Source organism: Palaemon carinicauda, chromosome 42 (genome assembly GCF_036898095.1).
Source record: "Palaemon carinicauda isolate YSFRI2023 chromosome 42, ASM3689809v2, whole genome shotgun sequence".
Lineage (NCBI taxonomy): Eukaryota > Metazoa > Arthropoda > Malacostraca > Decapoda > Palaemonidae > Palaemon > Palaemon carinicauda.
Window position 1 is genome coordinate 38,049,945 of NC_090766.1, and position 19,107 is coordinate 38,069,051.

The following is a 19,107-nucleotide window of genomic DNA, read 5'->3' on the forward strand; positions in this document are numbered from 1 at the left end:
AAGATGAGGGTTTTGCAGAAAAAGGATCTGGACCAAATTGAGAGGTTGGGGCTTCCATGAAAACGGTTAACTCTATACTGCTCTGTGTTCCATTAGAACTCTTACTAGATGGTATATACCAGAATTGCTAGGCAAAACAAAAGAAGGTAGCCTAGGATTCAAGGTTTGGCAGGTTAGGCTAAGACCACTGTCTCTGCTAGGAGAATTAGTCTTCTCAGACTGCATAGACTTACAAAAATTTTCCATAAATAAGGACAATTGCAACTTAAGAACATCAATAAAAGCTTCAGAGTCCATTACTAGCTTGAACAACATTTCCATCAATATCTCCACTAGCCTAGTCATCTGTAGATTCTCCCCAGAATTGAAAACTACTTTTTTCTCATATTTTAGTCCTCACAAACTTGTTTACACAATAGCCTAACATATACTTCTATAAGATTGTTTGGTTTCATCCTGAACATCTAGGATTTAAGTCATATTAGCATTCCTGACATGTGACACAAAAGGAATGAGAATCTTTATCCTTTAGCAATAACCTGTGTCAGCAATTGATGCACAAAACAGATTTTGAGCGAAGCGAAAAATCTATTTTTGGGTGAGGTAGCCATGTCGTCCTGATGGAAGTTCCTTCAAAGGTAGCTTCCTAGGTATATTTGACTACAGTGATATATCCCAGAGAATTTACCAGAATTCTAACTCCTGGAGCGAATATCCCTTAAAATTTTAAAAAGGGATATCGCGTAATATCAGAGGACGTATTCTTGACACGTCTCATGGCTATCTACACCCCCAATAGCGCTTTCACTTCGAGGGGAAAGAGAGGCAAGAATAAGGAGAGTCGTTAAAGAGGCGACACTCCTACTGTACTGTAAATAGTGCGCCAAATCGCCACCGCGAGGCGCCACCGAGCCATTCTTTGTAGCTTTGTAGGTGTTGCAGATACAGTACCATAGGGAGGGATTCATTATCCTTTTGTCCAAAAGAGGGTGGGTACATCAGGACGACATGGCTACCTCACCCAAAAATAGATTTTTTGCTTCGCTCAAAATCCGTTTTTTGGGCTCAGGCCATGTCGTCGTGATGGAAGTTTACCAGAGCATTGATGTATCTGTGGATTTTTAATAGTGCCGTTCATCTCGAGGTAAATCTTTCCTTTTTGGTCTTTTAGACCTAGAGACACTTGATGTTACTGTTATACATCAATCAACTGATCATGAAATATGTCAGTGCTTCCTGCCCCCTACAGGGAAGAGTCTGGGTAGACTCAAGGAAAAAACCCAAGGATTGTGAGTTCAAGGAAACAATCTAGCAAACAGTTTGTATATTAGTGTCATCATATACGTAAAGCATAGTCTGTATTAGGATGGTATTGATCTGTGCAGGTTACTGTACCTCCCAGGTCTGTCGATAAAGAGACGGACAGGTTTATATACGTGTAGGAAACCTTAAACAGTAGAATGAACAATCTAGTACAATAAGATCTTACCTGTTTGCTTGGAACAATATGAATCTTAGTTCCGATATTTTCTTAAATATCAAAAGAGTCAAGGATGCTCTGACTTATACATACACTGGAATGTTTGGGGCGAAAGAGACTCAAAGATTCGTTCTATTGTTTATTACAAAAATAGAAATCATGATTGTATTCAATTACATTTTACGCTGAACAATTCTGCATAAAAGCATAAACAGTAATAACAGAAATAAAATAAGTTTTACCTGAAAAGGAAACATTAGCCACTCTAAGGGAAATATAAAATTTCACTATACATTCTGTTGTTACTAGGAACACTGTGCATATAAGTATGCCTGGCACTTGTGTCAGTCTATTATGCTTAATGTCACCTGTGTAGAGAGAACAGTCTATAGTGTCATCACTAAACACAATACTCAACATGATATGCCTTACGAGTCTATCATGTACACCCTTCTCTATAAGTCCCAAATAGTGCACTGTTCTTCGCAGTAATCAAGCAGCAGGTTTTATTACACTGCCCGCCGCCACCACATGAAATTTAATTTCTTGTAATTGCTTCGCGTAGTGCTTGAAGAAAACCCTGGAGGACTTCCATCCAGTATAAGCACGAAGGCTTTCAAACGACATTGTCTGAAAGAAATTCAGAGGCAAGGCAACTTTTCTCGGATCATGACTTGCGGGTGTACTGTCTGGATCCGCTCTGCGTATAAAGTAGGTGATTTTCGCCCTTATTTGTTTCAAGGATAACGTTGAACCGGAAGTCTCTCCCTTGAAAAGCTGACCTCCCTTAAAGTCTGAAGTTCTACGAAGATAGACCTTTAGGCATTCCACTGGGCAGAGGGATGCTTCTTCCTTCAGAGGGCAGATTCTCCAGGGACCCCATCTCTTAGTGGGCAGCTCGTTCTTGGCGAGAAACGTCGGATCCGGAAAGAGGTTCAGTTCTCCGTTGTCTGTGAACTGAATGTGGCCATCATCCCTCGAGAGGGCCACTATTTCGCTAACTCTGGCTCCCGAGGCTAGTGCAAATAAGAATATCACCTTTTGAGTCAAGTCTTTCAGCGAGCAATCCTCATTGTTCAGGGTTGATGCTAAGTGAAGAACTTTGTCCAAAGACCATGAAATGGGCTTAGGAGGAGCTGCGGGCCGAAGTTTAGCGCAGGCTTTAGGGATCTTGTTGAAGATCTCATTGGAAAAGTCTACCTGGAAGGCGTAAAGCATTGGTCTGGCTAGGGCAGATTTACATGTAGTAATCGTATTGGCTGCTAAACCTTGTTCATGAAGATGGATGAAGAAGGACAAACAGAAATCCGTAGAAATCTCCTTAGGTTTCTTCGCCTTGACAAAGGCCACCCACTTCTTCCAGGAAGACTCATATTGTCTTCTTGTTGACTTTGACTTGTATTCTTCTAAGAAGTTAATACTGTCCCTAGAAATCCCGAACCGTTTCTTGACCGCTAAGGCGAGAAAATCATGAGATGAAGGTTCTGGGTTTCCACTGATGAAGCTGAGACAGTCGATTTCTGCACTTGCTGAGTCAGAACTGGGTCCGGCAACGGGATCAGCTTCAGGCGTAGTTCCGTTACCAGAGGGAACCAAATGCTGTTGGGCCACTTTTGGGCCACTATTGCTGCTGTCCCTCGAAAGGATCTCTGTTTGTCGAGGACTTTCAGCAGAAGGTTGGTTGGAGACAATAGGTAGATCTTGGACCATCTGTTCCAATCTATGGACATTGCATCCATTGCTTCCGCTAGAGGATCCTCGTACGGGGCTACATACCGGGGTAGCTTCTTGTTGTCGCTCGTTGCGAAGAGGTCTATTTGCCCTCCTGGGACTTTGCGTAAGAAGAAGGAGAATGATTTTGCGTCTAGGGACCATTCTGACTCTATCGGTTTGGTCCTGGATAGAGCGTCCGCTGTCACATTGCGGAACCCTTGAAGGTGGACTGCTGACAAGTGCCATCTCTTCTTCTCCGCTAGGCAGAGGATGGCTAGTATCACTTGGTTTATGTGAGGCGATCTCGAGCCCTGTCGGTTTAAGCATCTCATTATGACTTCGCTGTCTAGAACCAGACGGATGTGGATTGAGCAGCGGAGTTTCAAGTTTCTTCAGGGAAAGAAAAACTGCCATGGCTTCCAGGAAATTGATGTGGAAGGTTTTGAAGAGGGGAGACCAGGTTCCTTGGACTTTCCGATGATGAGAGTGACCTCCCCACCCTTCTTTCGAGGCATCCGTGTGAACGGTGACTGACGGTGGAGGCGGTTGTAAGGGAACCTTGTTCCTTAGGTTTTTGGCCTCCGACCATGGCTTGAGTAGGGATCGCAGACGATTTGGTATCAGTTTTTGTAGATCTCTTCGAGCGTTTGATGCGTATTTTCTCCAAACTCCTGAAGCATCTTTTAATTGTGCTCTCAATACTGGATCTGTCACTGAGGCGAACTGGAGAGACCCCAGCACTCTCTCCTGTTGCCTTCTTGAAATCCTTGTGGACCGAAGAAAGTTTTTGACAGATCCTGCTATCTCTTTCCTTTTCTTTGATGGAATGGAAAGGCAGTGCGACTGCAAGTTCCAGTGGACGCCCAGCCACTGAAACTTTTGAGCTGGAGACAGTCGAGATTTTTCCAAGTTGATCTTGAATCCCAAGTGTTCCAGAAACCGGATCACTTCCTTGGAGGCTTGCCTGCACTCTTCTTCGGATGCTGCCCACACCAGCCAGTCGTCCAGGTAGGCTACCACCTGGATTCTTTTTAGGCGTAGTTGATGAATGACTGCATTCGCAAGCTTGGTGAATACCCTTGGAGCTATGTTCAGACCGAAGGGCATGGCTCTGAAAACGTACTGTCTTCTTTGTAGTTTGAATCCCAGGTAGGGGGAAACTTGACGGCTGATTGGAATGTGCCAGTACGCATCCGTCATGTCTATGGAGACTGTGTATGCCCGTTTGGGCAACAGGGTCCTGATGTGTTGAAGCGTCAGCATTTTGAACTTGTAGTTCACTATGAACTTGTTGAGTGGTGACAAGTCCAGAATTACTCTGAGCTTTTCCGAGTCCTTCTTCGGAACACAAAATAGCCTTCCTTGGAATCTGACAGACTTCGCCTTCCTTATAACTCTTTTGTTCAAGAGTTCCTGAACATATTCTTCCAATATGGGGGTTGAGTGTTGGAAGAATTGAGGGAAGGTCGGTAGAGTTGAGCTCCAACTCCACCCTAGTCCGTTCTTGATTAGGCTGTGGGCCCAGTGATCGAAGGTCCAACGATCCCGGAAGAAGTCTCTCCCTCCTACCGGTAGCATCTCACTTTGAGTGCTGGGTGGAGGATTTACCTCCTTGGCCACGTCCACCCTTGTTGCCCCTACCTCTGAAGGGGCGTCTGGAGGAACCTCGAAAGGAACCTCGAGACTTCGGCCGAAAGGTCGTAGAATGCCTTTCAAACACTGGGGTGAACACTGGTGACTGAGTCGCCAGCGTTTGGGGCACCAGTTGGAAGGTGGTGGGTGGTTGTGCCACCGTCTGGGACACCGTGGCCACGGGAAGCTGTTGCTGTTGCTTAGGCCGAGAGGGCACTCTAGGTCGTTTTGGTTTATTCTTCGGCTGGGGACCCTCATCAGCTGAAGATTTTCTTTTAGAGGACAAGCCCCATTTAGAGAGAAGGTTTCTATTCTCAGTGGCGGCTTTGTCCACGACCTCTTTGACCACTTCACTTGGGAAAAGGTCTTTTCCCCAGATGTTGGAAGCTATCAGCTTCCTTGGTTCATGTCTCACCGCAGCCGAGGCAAACACGAACTCTCTGCAAGCCCTTCGGGCTTTAATAAAGTTGTACAGGTCTTTGGTTACTGTTGCCAAATGGGATTTGGCGAAGACCATGTACATGTCCGGGGTATCTGGGATGCTTGCCATTGTCTCCAGGCCAGTCTACAGAGACAAGGAAGCAGCAAGACGTTCTTTTGTCTCCTGTTCCCTACGCAGGAGAAAGTCTGACAGCTTCGGGAGGTCTTCGCCGAACTGTCGTCAGGCAATATCTGCCTCCAGCTTCCCAACTGTGAAGGTGTTGTGCACATCCTTCCAGTTCGCATCGTCTGATGGTAAGGCAAGGGAGAAGGGTCTACACTCTTCCAGTGTAGGGCATGGTTTCCCTGCCTCAACTGCCTTAAGCCCTTTGTCCATAAAGGGAAAGGCACGTTTGGGGTCAGCAATGAAGGACGGGTGCTTCTTGCTGAGAGCCGGCACCTTAGAGCTAGTAAAGGCCCTCTCCTTTAAGGTGGTCGATCAACGACGCCCACAGTAAGCGGCGGCAGGGCAACTGCCGGCCGGCAGACAATTGACATGGCCCAGTAATGAAAGAAAGAGAGAAAGAGAGGATGAAGGAAGACAAGGGCTCAGCCTTTCTGGCCTGCATCCAGAATGAGGGTTCAAGTGGAAGGGGGAATTATTTCGGGCTTCCACCCAACCATATCCCAGTCATAAGGGCTATGGAAGGCATTCCAAGGGAGGACTGAAGAACACTCTAAAGAATATGAGGGTACCTGCCGGCAGCAGACAGGGAACCTTAGGCCAGTCCTACAATAACCCTTAGGGTCAATGTAGAGTGACGGCCAGGAGGGTGTTGGCTCATTCAACACGAAAGAGATAGAGGGGAGGGGGTAGGTGTCCTACAGGTAAGGTAATGCCCGAAGGCACTACTTAACCTAAGGGATTCTGGTCTCATGGAGTAACCTCGGGTAGGAGAAATCATTTCCCCAGGTTGGGTTAGTCAAGTGAGAGAGCGTCCGTAGGATACAATCTCACAAGAGAACAGAATCTCGTGCCAGAGACCTTAGGCTGTGAAGAAGTCATTTCTTCGGTCTAAGATCTACCAGCACAGGACCGTCTGCTAGGCCAAGGAAGGGGGAATTGTCATACAAAAACCCCCAAGTATGTTCTAGGGAGGTCTAGCCTCCTGTAAGAGCAGCTTAACCTGACATGGGAAATCATTTCGCCAAGACAGGAAGATGCCTAACACAGACTTATACTCTGATGTCCCGTTCTAAACTCAAAACCGACCCAGTGGTTAGGAGAAAGAAAACGGAATGTATCAGTAAAACTTTGCCAGAACTCGGTTCACAGCAAAGAAAACTGAGAATAGCCTTGGCTAATCAGATCTCCTAGAAAATAGTATCGACTTAAAAGGTATAGGAGGTGTCAGTCTCCCCTTAAAAGGCAATACAAGAGCAATGGGGACATGTATGAAAGTATACTAAAGCCCCTAGGCTAGTAGCCTAGGAGCAATGAGAATCGTTCACCGAAACACACTGTATACTATCTTGGAAGAGGAAAGCATAATACAGTAATATCATAAATGTGTGAAATATTTTGCATGTGCTTCAATAAAACTTTACCAGGAAGGTTATATCATGCATGAAGTGTGTAGGTGCCTAGGCTAGGAAGCCTAGCACTCGTGAGGCTTGAAATAAATAGCCAAATCCACGACAACAATGACATAATATAAGAATCCCTAGCTAAAATTCTAAATAGCTAAAGTTATTAAAGCGAATAATGCCTGGAAAGGGTCGTTCTGGCTAACTAAATGTACAGAAAGAACGACCGCGTCCATGACGCCATCCGGCTGGCAACAGCTCAGGTTATGTTAATTACAATCTCAATCGAAAAGCAAAACTGGCAAGAGCTTACATTTACACAAATCAAAGATATTACTAAAATTTCCAGAAGCTGATGAGGCTGGTGAAGACATCATAGCGACCAAAAAACTCCAAAATAGCGAGAGATAACACGGGATAACACCGGTCAACGAAGCTACGAGAGAAAGAATGGCTCGGTGGTGCCTCGCGGTGGCGATTTGGCGCACTATTTACAGTACAGTAGGAGTGTCGCCTCTTTAACGACTCTAATTATTCTTGCCTCTCTTTCTCCTCGAAGTGAAAGCGCTATTGGGGGTGTAGATAGCCATGAGACGTGTCAAGAATACGTCCTCTGATATTACGTGATATCCCTTTTTAAAATTTTAAGGGATATTCGCTCCAGGAGTTAGAATTCTGGATACCTTTGGTAAATTCTCTGGGATATATCACTGTAGTCAAATATACCTAGGAAGCTACCTTTGAAGGAACTTCCATCATGATGACATGGCCTGAGCCCAAAAATGCATTTCAGAACCAGAAGACACCCCTGACTAAGCTCAAGTTGAATAACACTGATAGAGAAAAATACAAGGATACTTGAAGGCTAAACCATGCCTGTTGCTATACATTTGGCAATAGTTTACTGTACAAGGAGTTAGGGTAGTTGGGAGTGTGGGATAGTGGGAAATTAAATTTTTATATAAATCGACACAAACGAGGTACAAGAACCAAACAAGCCTCATAGAAATAATGATCATGATTCTGACAAGTTTTCTGTAACACTTGTTGATTTAAGCGTAGAACTTGAAAAAAGACATGTTTGACTATTATTGTTGTTCAGTATTTTCTGCCTAGAGATTGGGTCATTCATCAGGTATCTGTAAACCAAACAGGCATGACCATTTCAAATATGATAAAATTTATTCTTAGAGTGAGATATCTCAGGTATTCATTTTAAATGAGTACAACATAGTCACAATGCACACTGCCTGGAGTTTTGAGTTCCCTATGGAATTTTTTGATGCACCCTGCATGGAGTTTTGAGTCTCTTATGAAAGTCTAGTCGTCTTTATGGATTTTTCATCTTTATTATTGTCCTTATCAGGTTTCTCATGTTTCCAATAATGTAAATACTCATATATAGGAATTAAGACTTTCTATTCTGTGGAATTTTGTTCCATATGAATTAATACAATGAATTATTATTATTATACTTTATTCAAAATATTCACAGCCACCATCCCAAACTATACATTAGGTATTATTGAGTCCATACATTAACAGTATAAATAACTAAACATGCAAAGAAATATACTGTTAAAGTTATCGATATATATATATATAAAACCATAATGGGCCATATAATAGTTTCCTTTGTGAAACTTAAAACAAGCTGTACACATCTTTAGTTTTAAAAACTGAGTATCCTGAGCTATAATCCCTTTTCAAAATCAAAATGATTACCTGCCAGCCAACGTAATTTGTATGGAATTTTCTTGTCTTGAACGTAAATGATACCAAGCACCTTTACCTCTTGTATTTCTATGACAAAAGAAGTAATTTCCTCTTGTATTTCTATGACAAAAGTAATTTACCTCTTGTATTTCTATGACAAAAAGATGTAATTTCAAGGTTGAAAAATAAAACAGCTTCAGTAATAGACACCGGAAAGGCACAGATAATTGGTACACATTTCATTTATAACTAACAAATTGTGGTTACGGGTCAAAACACAATTTTTATTCTGTAAAAAAAATCTTCAAAGTGGACTAAGTACATTTCATTAAAGTCATAGCCAACTTCATACCTAGTGACTCATAAAGTATAATTATTATAATACAAGTGTATTTGGGCGAATTTACTAAAAATATATTCATTACAGTGGTACCTTGGAAGTCGAAACTAATTTGTTGAAAAACCATGTTCTAACACAGGATCAGTTTTTCCCATAAGAATGAAAATTGCATTAGTTGCCTCCCCACCTAAGGATGCTCTTATGGGCAAATTTTATTAAAAGCTTTCAGTATTAAATTATGCTACTGTAAATAAAACCATACCAAAGAAAGAAAAAACTATAATTAATAGAAGGAAGGAACATTGAATTTCACATTGTGTAGAAAGGAAAGTGGATGGCTTAAGTAGATGGTGAGGAGGGATGTTAGTGTTGCTAAAAATGTTGGGTAACTGCCCTTCCGGTGAGCTTTCTTGTCTTTGGCACTAACTGTAATTCACTTTGGTACCTTTTGGCTAAAAACTGATGGAGAGATGATTGTTTCTGCCTGTGTTTTGAGGTATTACTGAAATGAGTCCATGCATCATTATAAAAAATAATTGGTCAGGTGGTTACTGTGATTTTGGATATTTTTCTACAAAATTGTGTAACTTGGCCCATTTTGACATTTCCTTAACACTAAACTAGGGGCAGAATCTCCTCCTCTGGAGACATGTTCTCTTTACCCATTGTATATGGATAAAAAAGATATCGCAATTAAAAAGTTAACTAAATGATGCTTTGCAGGACTAAAGTGGGCAAGAATTACATGTAAACTGACTCAGTTGCCTTGTCTCTGTCCTCACAGGTTCTTTTAAGTTGCTCGGTCTCTAGATATTTGTTTGAACTCCTGGGGCAAAAAAAAAAAAATTGTTGTTCGAATTTTGGAGGTGTTTGATCACCGAGGTATTCATAGTATTCTGTACACAGCAGTTGGTTTAATACAATAATGTGTAATATCTGAAAATGTCCATAGTACTATTAAAAGGGATTATAATTTGAAAATTTGGTTTCTCATCTAAGTCTTGTTATTGAAGTAATGCCAAACAAGTCATCCCTTTTGAACTTAATAAGCCCTTGATTTTTGGCTTCATGAGTGTTTTCACATTTTTCTGGTCCTATATTGTTTGGTTTGATGGACTTACTGTACAGAAATATCCTTTCCAAGATCCCTGCTTTATTATTTTGGTGGCTAAAAGCTTTGAGGATGCAATTCTTAAATATGAACATCTGATAAGGAATATCTAATGTGTGCTCAATACACTTTTATGCCAGTGAAGCATTTCTGACTTGTACTTGATGATAGGTTAACAGGCTTACGTGATTTAGATCAAAGATTCTAATCTACTGCCTCTTTAAATAAAATTCCACATGATAATACAGTAGATATTATGGTGTAGATGTGAAATCGAACATTTTTACTATTACCCGTTATACTATTGTACTAAGTTTAGACTTATTTCATTACTAAGTAATAAAATTCACTAAGCAATCTTTGAAAATAAAACACTATTCAAAGGTTTTATATATTCTTCCATGAACTAAAAGTCAAAACAAAATCCATATAAAAGAATGTCGTCTTTAAGATCAGTAAGAATACTATACACCCAAGAGTTTAATTTTGTGCTTACATTGCAGAAACTACCCTCATTGACAAAAAGAATAATGTTCAACAATCCTTGTGAACATGCATATGAGCTACACAAATTTCGATCACATCTCCTAATGCAATTTCAAATGATCGATCCCAAGTGTTTCATGGCTTTACCATAAGAATTAGATAAGGAACAGTTCATGTAACAAATTATCTCAATCTTAGCTCCATAGATGGTAACCAAAGGAATCACAATCTGCTAAACTATCATGGGATATATTACAAAGTCTGGGAAGCTTACAAAATACAATATCATGTACTATACACTTATACATTTCAAACAAAAAATACATGCTATTAAATATATTTTCCAACCTACAAAATATAGTTCCTGAACAGTAAATTCATAAGAAAAATAAGAAATTCACAAAGCAATCAAAACTACTATCCAATCAAGTACTTGGAGCAGTATGGTTGCTTGATAGGCAAGAATATTTAAGCATCAAAATCTGGACACTGAATAAAAAAAAAATGACGGTTTACAGAATCACTAAGAAAATGTGAATACTCTATTTCAGAAATATTTAAAGAAACTTATACTCGTTCTCTATTTAGCAAAATAAGGAACCAATGATATATTTCATAGAACAATCATATCTTGTTTTCATCGATATATTTTTCAAAGAATATTTATAAAACTCTGTCCCTTTTTAAGCTTGAGAACATGCTTATTAAGTCTACATGGGGAATAGAGTTCAAAAAAAGAAAACTACCGGGTAATATGATGCTTTTACTAAAGAAATTTATATACCATGAAGTTACAAGATTTATATTTTAGAAAGGTGTCACCCATTTATGCTGTGTGATTATCCTCAACAACTGCCTATATACAAGTAACTACAATTAGAAAGTCATTAAATCTCAAAGTTCCAAATCATATTTGCATATCACAGAAATATCTTCTTTTAGTTAAACCTGGCAATATAAAAAGTTGTCGGTAGAGAGTTCATTTATCCTTATCCTCCTTGCCTTTAACCTCTGCTTCCAGTAACGCAGATGTAATGCCTACTTTCTGTAACTCCTCTATCAACTCTCCACTTTGATGCAATTGTAAGAGGATGTCGCAGCCTCCAACAAATTCACCATTGATAAACACTTGAGGTATTGTGGGCCAATCAGAGTACTCTTTGATACCTGCAAAGAACAAAATTCATTTAGACAATCAAGCCTTTTCTTCCAAAGTTCATTATGCCACCTACATCTACTGTAGATTATTATCATTATTACTAGCTAAGTTACAACTCTAGTTGGAAAAACAGGATGCTGTAAGCCCAAGATTCCAACAGGGAAAATAGCCCAGTAAGGAAAGGAAATAAGTTAGAATAGTGTGTCTAAGACAAGAGAACTCTAACCCAAGACTGTGGAATACCATGGTATAGAGGCTATGGCACTAACCAAGACTTAGAGAACAATGGTTTGATTTTGGAGTGTCCTTCTATTAGTGCTGTTTACCATAACTAAAAAGTCTCTTTTACCCTTACAATGTGGAAAGTAGCCACTGATCAATTAAAGTTCAATAGTTAACCATTTGAGTAAAAAAAAAAATATCTTTCGTCAGCTTAGCATCGTCAGGTGTATGAAGAAAGAGGAGTATTTAGTGTATAAGTAGGCAAAGGAAAAATGAGCTAGTGAAAATCTTTACAACAATGAACTAAATTTGATACATTACCTTGTCTAACTTTCTCATCGGCTAAAACATTGTACGCATCATAATCAACACCATGCATGCGCATGATTTGGACAACAGCATTGCTAAACCCACATCTGGGCGTATCTGGTGTACCCTGAAATAAAAATCAAAGTTCTAATAAAAGAAAAACATATTCTGCATGAATCTGTATTAAAATAAAAATGTTATTACAAAAGGGAGTTAATTCAAACTCTTTACAGTTTTTAAAGCAAACAATTATGTTTGAAAGAAAATCACATTACTGTATTTGAAATTGGGATTTAGATCATAGTGATGATGTTATTGATATTCCATTATAAGTCCCTATACTTGAAAATATGACAGAATTAATAAAAAAAATTAAAGTTATAATAACTCATGCTAGACATTAAGCACTCGTAATAAACTTTTGGGAATCAATATAAAAGTCTACTACAAGCCATTAAATTGAAACTGCATTGGTTTTCTGCAATAGCACATTCTGTAATTTTAGATTAAGAAAACACATAATTGATAATCATATATGAGCCAAGATATAGGCTGCAAAAGCTAGTGTTGAGGCTATACTTGTGCTGTAGTGATGACCACATCAGGAGCCTGGTTCCACACACGTTTGTTTAAAAAACTGAATAACAATGAGTGCTTGCGATCAGTTCTACGATCCATTACGGTAATCTTTGATGGCAATGCAATCACAATTGCCACGACACATAGGCGGAACACAGGCTCCTTTGATAGTGTATTAACCTTCTAAGTAATGAGCAAAAATCCACTTCACAAATTTGTGGATAAACAATTACGAAGTACTGTAGTATATAAATAAGGGATTCATTGGAAGGCTGACTCATCTTGTCAGGTTAAGGGTGATTCAAGGAGTGAGGTATAAATAATGATTAGGTTAGGATCTATTAGTGCTCTCTATGAATCTTACCCTTTATTTTTCATCTATCAATAACATAAGGCACAAGCTACAATATTTTATAAATTTTTCTTAAAAGCTACCCTATCCCACTATGTTCCCTATAATTTTTAGAGGTATTGATAATTAAACATATTGAAAACTACGGCACTTCTATATTTGTGCTAAAAAAATTAAGTCGTCAGGCATAACATTATGCCTACCATATTCCTTACAAATTGGAGAAAGCTGACCTGAAACATCGACTCCACATAGTAGTGGGAAAAGATGTAGACAAAGAAGAAGAATTCCTTATAAATTGTTTTTATATAATTGTACTAATGTTCTGGCACTATAAAATATCAAAACCTCACATTTCGCCCAATAAACCAACCTTTGCCTATTGGGTGGTATCGCCTGCTCCACCCATAACTGGACTATAACATCGTGTTCTTACATTGAACTTAAAAGAATTTCTGAAATGTTCAACAGTAGTTACTCTTTTAATAAGATATACTGTAAATAGAAACATGGCATTGTCATCCTAGGTGAGTTTAGGAAATGGGGGTTTTGACGCTAAGGTAGGACGCAACGTCCTTGGTTGAGGTAATGCAAAAAAAAAAAAAAAAAAAAGGAGTAGGGGTTTATGTATGATAACGGCCATGCCCCATAACTCCCTTATTTTCAACCCTATCGCGGTATTTGTTTAAAAGACCACACTCTCCATTTACTCCCCAATTATGCAGTCCTGCAGCTCTCTTCTTTTACGGTAATTAGGGGGTTCTTCAAATGCTGGGAAAGCAAAATATGGCAAGATATGTTATGAAAGGGGGGGAAGGTAAAAAAAAACTAGCTAGGTTTCCTCACTAAACGACCTAGAACTGACTTTGTCATCATAATCAAACTAACAGAAGTTTGTGACGCCAACGTATATTCGATACATATTCAAAACATAGACTAAATTAAAAATGGAGTAATTACTCAAAAGTCTCCATAAAATATACAATTAACAAACAGTGACACTTTTGAGTAATTACAAATTTTTAATTTAGTATATATTTTGATATACAATATATCACAAAACTCTGTTCATTTGACTATTTTGACGATGTCAGTTCCAGGTTGTTTAGTGAAGAAACCAAGCTAGTTTTTTTTTTTTTTACAACCCCTCCCTGCCTTGATCAACATATCTTGCAATTTTTTGCTTTCCCAGCATTTAAAGAACCTCCTAATTACTGTACAAGAAGAGGAGAGTTGGTGGAATGCATAATTTGAGAGTAAATGGAGAGCGTGGTCTTGAGAACAAATACCCGTATCACTAAGAAAACAAATGTCAGAGGGTAAGACCCTCCTTCAGCTAAGTAACTAAGGACATGCATTGTAGGTTAGGTTAGGTAGTGTTCTAAGTACGGGGGAGGCGCTATCCATTGTTATATAAAGGCTCCAAAGAAGTTTTTTTTTTTCTTGACTAGGCAGTAAGTTGGTAAACTTTAAAAAGAAATGAGGAAAACCATGCATTTCTCATTGGGACCACTGGCTTTACGGTGATTTCTAGCCTAGACAATTGCAAAACAACACACATTACTTTGACGTCGGTTTTTCCGGTCCTATACAGCAGGGGATACATTAGTCTAGTCTTAATGTTGGTGATTATTAATATCCAATAGTGGTAAAACTAAATACAAACAAAAAAAGTAACACGTTACCATAGTTCATTCACAATACTCTCAAACATACGATAAACAAATTACAAACCTTCATAAACACCACAACTTTACTGTCGGCTACAAGCTTATCAAAGTATTCTTTACTGCCCACAGCTTCGGCACTAAAATATCTTGCAACGCCAGAGGTCATTGGACGAGCTGTCCTAAGCAAACGGAAAGCAGTAAACATCTTCAATTACTTTGCTATTACTATGAACTTTTACTACATCACCCACAAGTTCCACAACCGTCTGATTTTGCTGTTGCGTCGTCTGCTTTCTATGTAGTGTCCGATTCCCTGTGTAAAGATATGGTTGCGTAACGAATACTATAAAAACCTTTAAACAATAGTTATATATAATTTTTAAAGGAAATAATTATTATTTGGTATTTATATAAAATAAAAATGTGACAAAAGAAGATAATGTAGAAAATTAACTTTCTTTTTGTGTTTGAAGGGTTTCGAACAATTTTCAGCTGAGGGCGAAAACGACTAGACAACAACAATCTTCCTTTTAAAAAGGTACATGTATTCTGTCCAGTTTTGAATTTATATATTGCATATCACAGTATGTGACGTGTATTGGATTAGAGACCGCAGGGAAATAACGTGTTAGTGTCATACGACGTTAAATCGTGTAATTTGAAGGTCGTAAGTATCCGAAAGAATAGAAGTGAGGTTGCTAGATAGTAATTTTATCATTAGGCAAGTCAGGAAAGTCGCTCGAATTTCCGTGAGCATTTTCCCTAGTTAGAAGACCGTTTTGGTAACAGATGGCGCTGATCAGTATGGTCTTGTTTACATCTGAACTCGAGAAGGAAGTGTTTAATATGAAATAATTTTGTCACTACTAAGTTGCAGCAAATGTTTTTATGTTGAACAGGCTGACGTGAGTCTTTTTATAGTTTATGTATGACATATCTGTTTTAACGATGTTACTGTTTTTAGAATGATTTATTGTTAATTTTTTCTCATCATTTGTTTATTTCCTTATTTCCTTTCCTCACGGCGATTTTTCCCTATTGGAGCATCTTGCTTTTCCAACTAGGGTTGTAGCTTGGCTAATAATAATAATAAAGGGGTTTAAATTTCATAAATAATTCTGATACTTCCCTGGTAACGTCTAGGTAGTTCACCTTAGTTGTGCATGCTGTCAATAGATGGCGCTGATCGGAGAGCCATTGCGCACGGTTTTTGTAGGAGGAGCTTTCCCGTCTTCTCCTTATTATCTTTGACCAAGAATGAATGCAGAGCCACAGAAAGTTTCCCAGTCAGTCACTAGAGAACGAGAGTTGAGAAAACCAGTGAGCTTTCGTGTTTAGGGAGTTGTTTTGACCTGCGAGTTCTCAAAACAAGTCAAATAATAATTGATTTGTATATTTCCTCAAGACAGTGTCCGGTTATAATAACAGTGCCGAACATAACGAATAGATATTTCTCAACAAATAGTCGATTTGTTGAATATCATTATCTGCTCTCCTGTTTTTTTCAGAATCTATCAAAAGTATCGATATTAACCAACTACAGACAGAAGTAAATTATTAATTTTTGAGTATTTCTGAAATTTGTAAAAAAGACAAAAAAACGAAAGTATGTTCGTGATGACGGGGACCGCATCACAGATGCACATCATGCAGGATCGCAGGTAAAAAGAAAAAAAATGTAACATTTGTCGTATTTTTATTACAGGTGTTGCTATTATTAACTGTGATCTAGATTTGTTTTCATAAGAATCGACACTTGAAGTAAATAGGTTAAGGTTACTGAATGTAGATCATGAAAATGGGTTAAAGTTGCTGTGTACATTTAATTGTTTTTCGTTTGTGCAATCTGGAGTCTCATTGTCTAGGGTCAGATTTTTTTTACGGTTAACTACCTATTAGCGCAGCATGGGTGTATATATATATATATATATATATATATATATATATATATATATATATATATATATATATATATATATATATATATATATATATATATATATGTGTGTGTGTGTGTGTGTGTGTTCGCACGTGAGGTACAAAACATAGTTCTTGGAGCGTAAAAATAAACTCATAGCGGAATCGTAATTAATAATGATTATATCCACGTGAATGTTTTTTATTTATTGTTAATATTGCAATTTATTATAAATGTTAAATTCAGTTTATAAAACTTAACGAAAGATTGTTTAGATTATACTTTTTATTTCTTCATTTTTTTTCTCTTGCCTCTTCTAACTTTTACCTCATAATTAAAGGTAGGGTGTAGGCCTACGTAGGCCCTATCGCCTGCCATATAGCCTAATTATTATTATTATTATTATTATTATTATTATTACTTGCTAAGCTACAACCCTAGTTGGAAAAGCATGACACTATAATCCCAGGGGCCCCAACAGGGAAAATAGCTCAGTGAGGAAAGGAAACTAGGAAAATTAAAATATTTTAAGAGCAAATTCAAATATGTGGTGGTCGGATATTAAACAATGATTGAAACTTATTGACATTCATTAGCCGAATTCAATTGGTGTAACTTTGATTATCGTAATAAATATTGTCATTACAGTAACATGTTTTTACATTTGTAGGCCTACTCGTTGTTCTTTATAATCAAACTGTTGTTTTATTGTACACTGATAATAATTGAAACAATTTAACATATAGAATAGCACACTTATCTGTAGTGCATTACAATGAAAATATAGAATGATAATTATAATTATTTTTATCTGCTATTAGTTTAGACTCATTATGGTTTTGTCAAAATGACATTTTGGGGGCCTAGCAATCGACTACATGTAGGCCTATCCACCTGTAAAAAATCGATATACAAACTCTAGTGTTTATTAATGTCAAGCATGGGATTTTTAAAGAATATTATTTGTGAAATCGCCTCTTGTAAGTGTATACAATCCTTATAACCACTGTCGTTTAAGTTAAAATTTGCGATATCTAAGTATGGATTTTGCCATCTGTCTGGACTTACAGCGATCTCAATTCTCAAGTTAGTTCCCAAAAGTATCATCATTTTGAAAAGTCAGATTTCATTATAGAGTAGTCATCAAGTCACTATTGATAACGATTGAATACAAGCAATATTATCTATTATGAATTCAGTTTATTGAATGTTTTCCTGTCATATTTCCCCTCGTTAGAGCCCTTGGCCTTATAGCATATCCTGATTTACCAACTACGTTTATAATAATAATAATAATAATATTAATAATTTAAAGTTACATTGATTCGACACAGTTTTCTATTTCAAACTTCATACATCATTTGATCCATTTTCTTGAATTCCAGTGTGTCTTGATTGTTTTGTAACATGTTTTTGCTCTATTCTAGTGTCTCAAGATATTCGCGTCTTTAGTTCTTAGGGAGACGTTGAAAATACCGGTTTCCAACCTCTTTGTAGCTAGTTGAATCGACAGATGCATATTTAATATGTAATTAGTATTGACTTTTAATTATCCGTTGCATGTCAACCATAGTAACAAAATACAAAGGTTGATATAATGTGTCTAAGGTTCTTGTTCGATTTTCATCGAAAATGCTAATGTATACTTCACCTGAAGGGTGTCCCACCCCGAGAAAGGGTCACTCCTATACTAAATGAATTACACTGGCTGCCAATTAAAGCTAGAATAGGATTCGAAATATATACAATAACCCATCAAGTTATCAGAACCGAATGTCCAAAATGTCAGAGAATGGCTACATATCGTGCAGCCAATAAATCATGTTGGCATGAGAGTAGTTACAGATGGTTTCAAATTATTGGAACCAAGATATATGTCTACTGTAGGTTCTAGATTGTTTTTAGATTTTAGAAACAGTTCTTTCTTATTTTTCAAGTGCTTCGATCATGTGGATTTGACTGTAAATATGCAATATGGAATGTGAAACGATGAATGCCTTGGAATGTATTGGATAAAATGAATGCGTAGGTCTTGTAGAGAACAGAATTACCTTGCAATATATGACCAAAAAAGCAGCTCTTAAAATAGAGTAAAGACAATAGCGGTGTTCTGAAAGAGCCACAGTGTTTGAAAATAAGAGAACGTGATATGTTAACACAAAATTCAGTTGAATAGTTATGATTAAACCGGCCTTATGCTAGCTAGCTGTCTCCTGAGTTCACCGAATGGTACTAGTGTCTGCTCACATTCCGTACACATTTGATTTGGCTGTCTGTCGTCCCCGAACTTTCTAGTACTGTTTACTGAAGGGGAATTCCTGGCATTAATGATGCTTAATGACGAACAAGGGGAGCGACAAAGGCAGCTGTGGCTGGGCATAAGATTGAAGGTTCCCTGACGAGGTGCGAAGCA

At 38.1% G+C, this 19,107-nt stretch overlaps 2 protein-coding genes across 3 annotated transcripts in view; one reads left to right on the plus strand and one right to left on the minus strand.

Moving 5' to 3' along the window:
• Positions 1–8,292: 8,292 nt before the first annotated feature.
• Positions 8,293–15,086, minus strand: Grx5 (Glutaredoxin 5). The gene is made up of 3 exons (XM_068365599.1): positions 14,841–15,086; positions 12,188–12,302; positions 8,293–11,652 (listed from the first exon to the last, which is right to left on the minus strand). The coding sequence occupies exons 1-3, from the start codon at positions 14,979–14,981 to the stop codon at positions 11,465–11,467; spliced, it is 444 nt and encodes a 147-aa protein (XP_068221700.1). The 5' UTR covers positions 14,982–15,086; the 3' UTR covers positions 8,293–11,464.
• Positions 15,087–15,208: 122 nt separating this feature from the next.
• LOC137633346 (mucin-2-like) overlaps positions 15,209–19,107 on the plus strand; it is a 113,981-nt gene continuing 110,082 nt past the window's right edge. The window contains exon 1 of one of the 2 annotated variants that reach the window (XM_068365598.1): positions 15,209–15,314. The gene's annotated coding sequence lies outside the window, so the exon portion shown is untranslated. Of the gene's footprint in view, positions 15,315–16,057; positions 16,438–19,107 lie in introns of those variants that run through there. The other variant, XM_068365597.1, reaches the window with a different exon arrangement.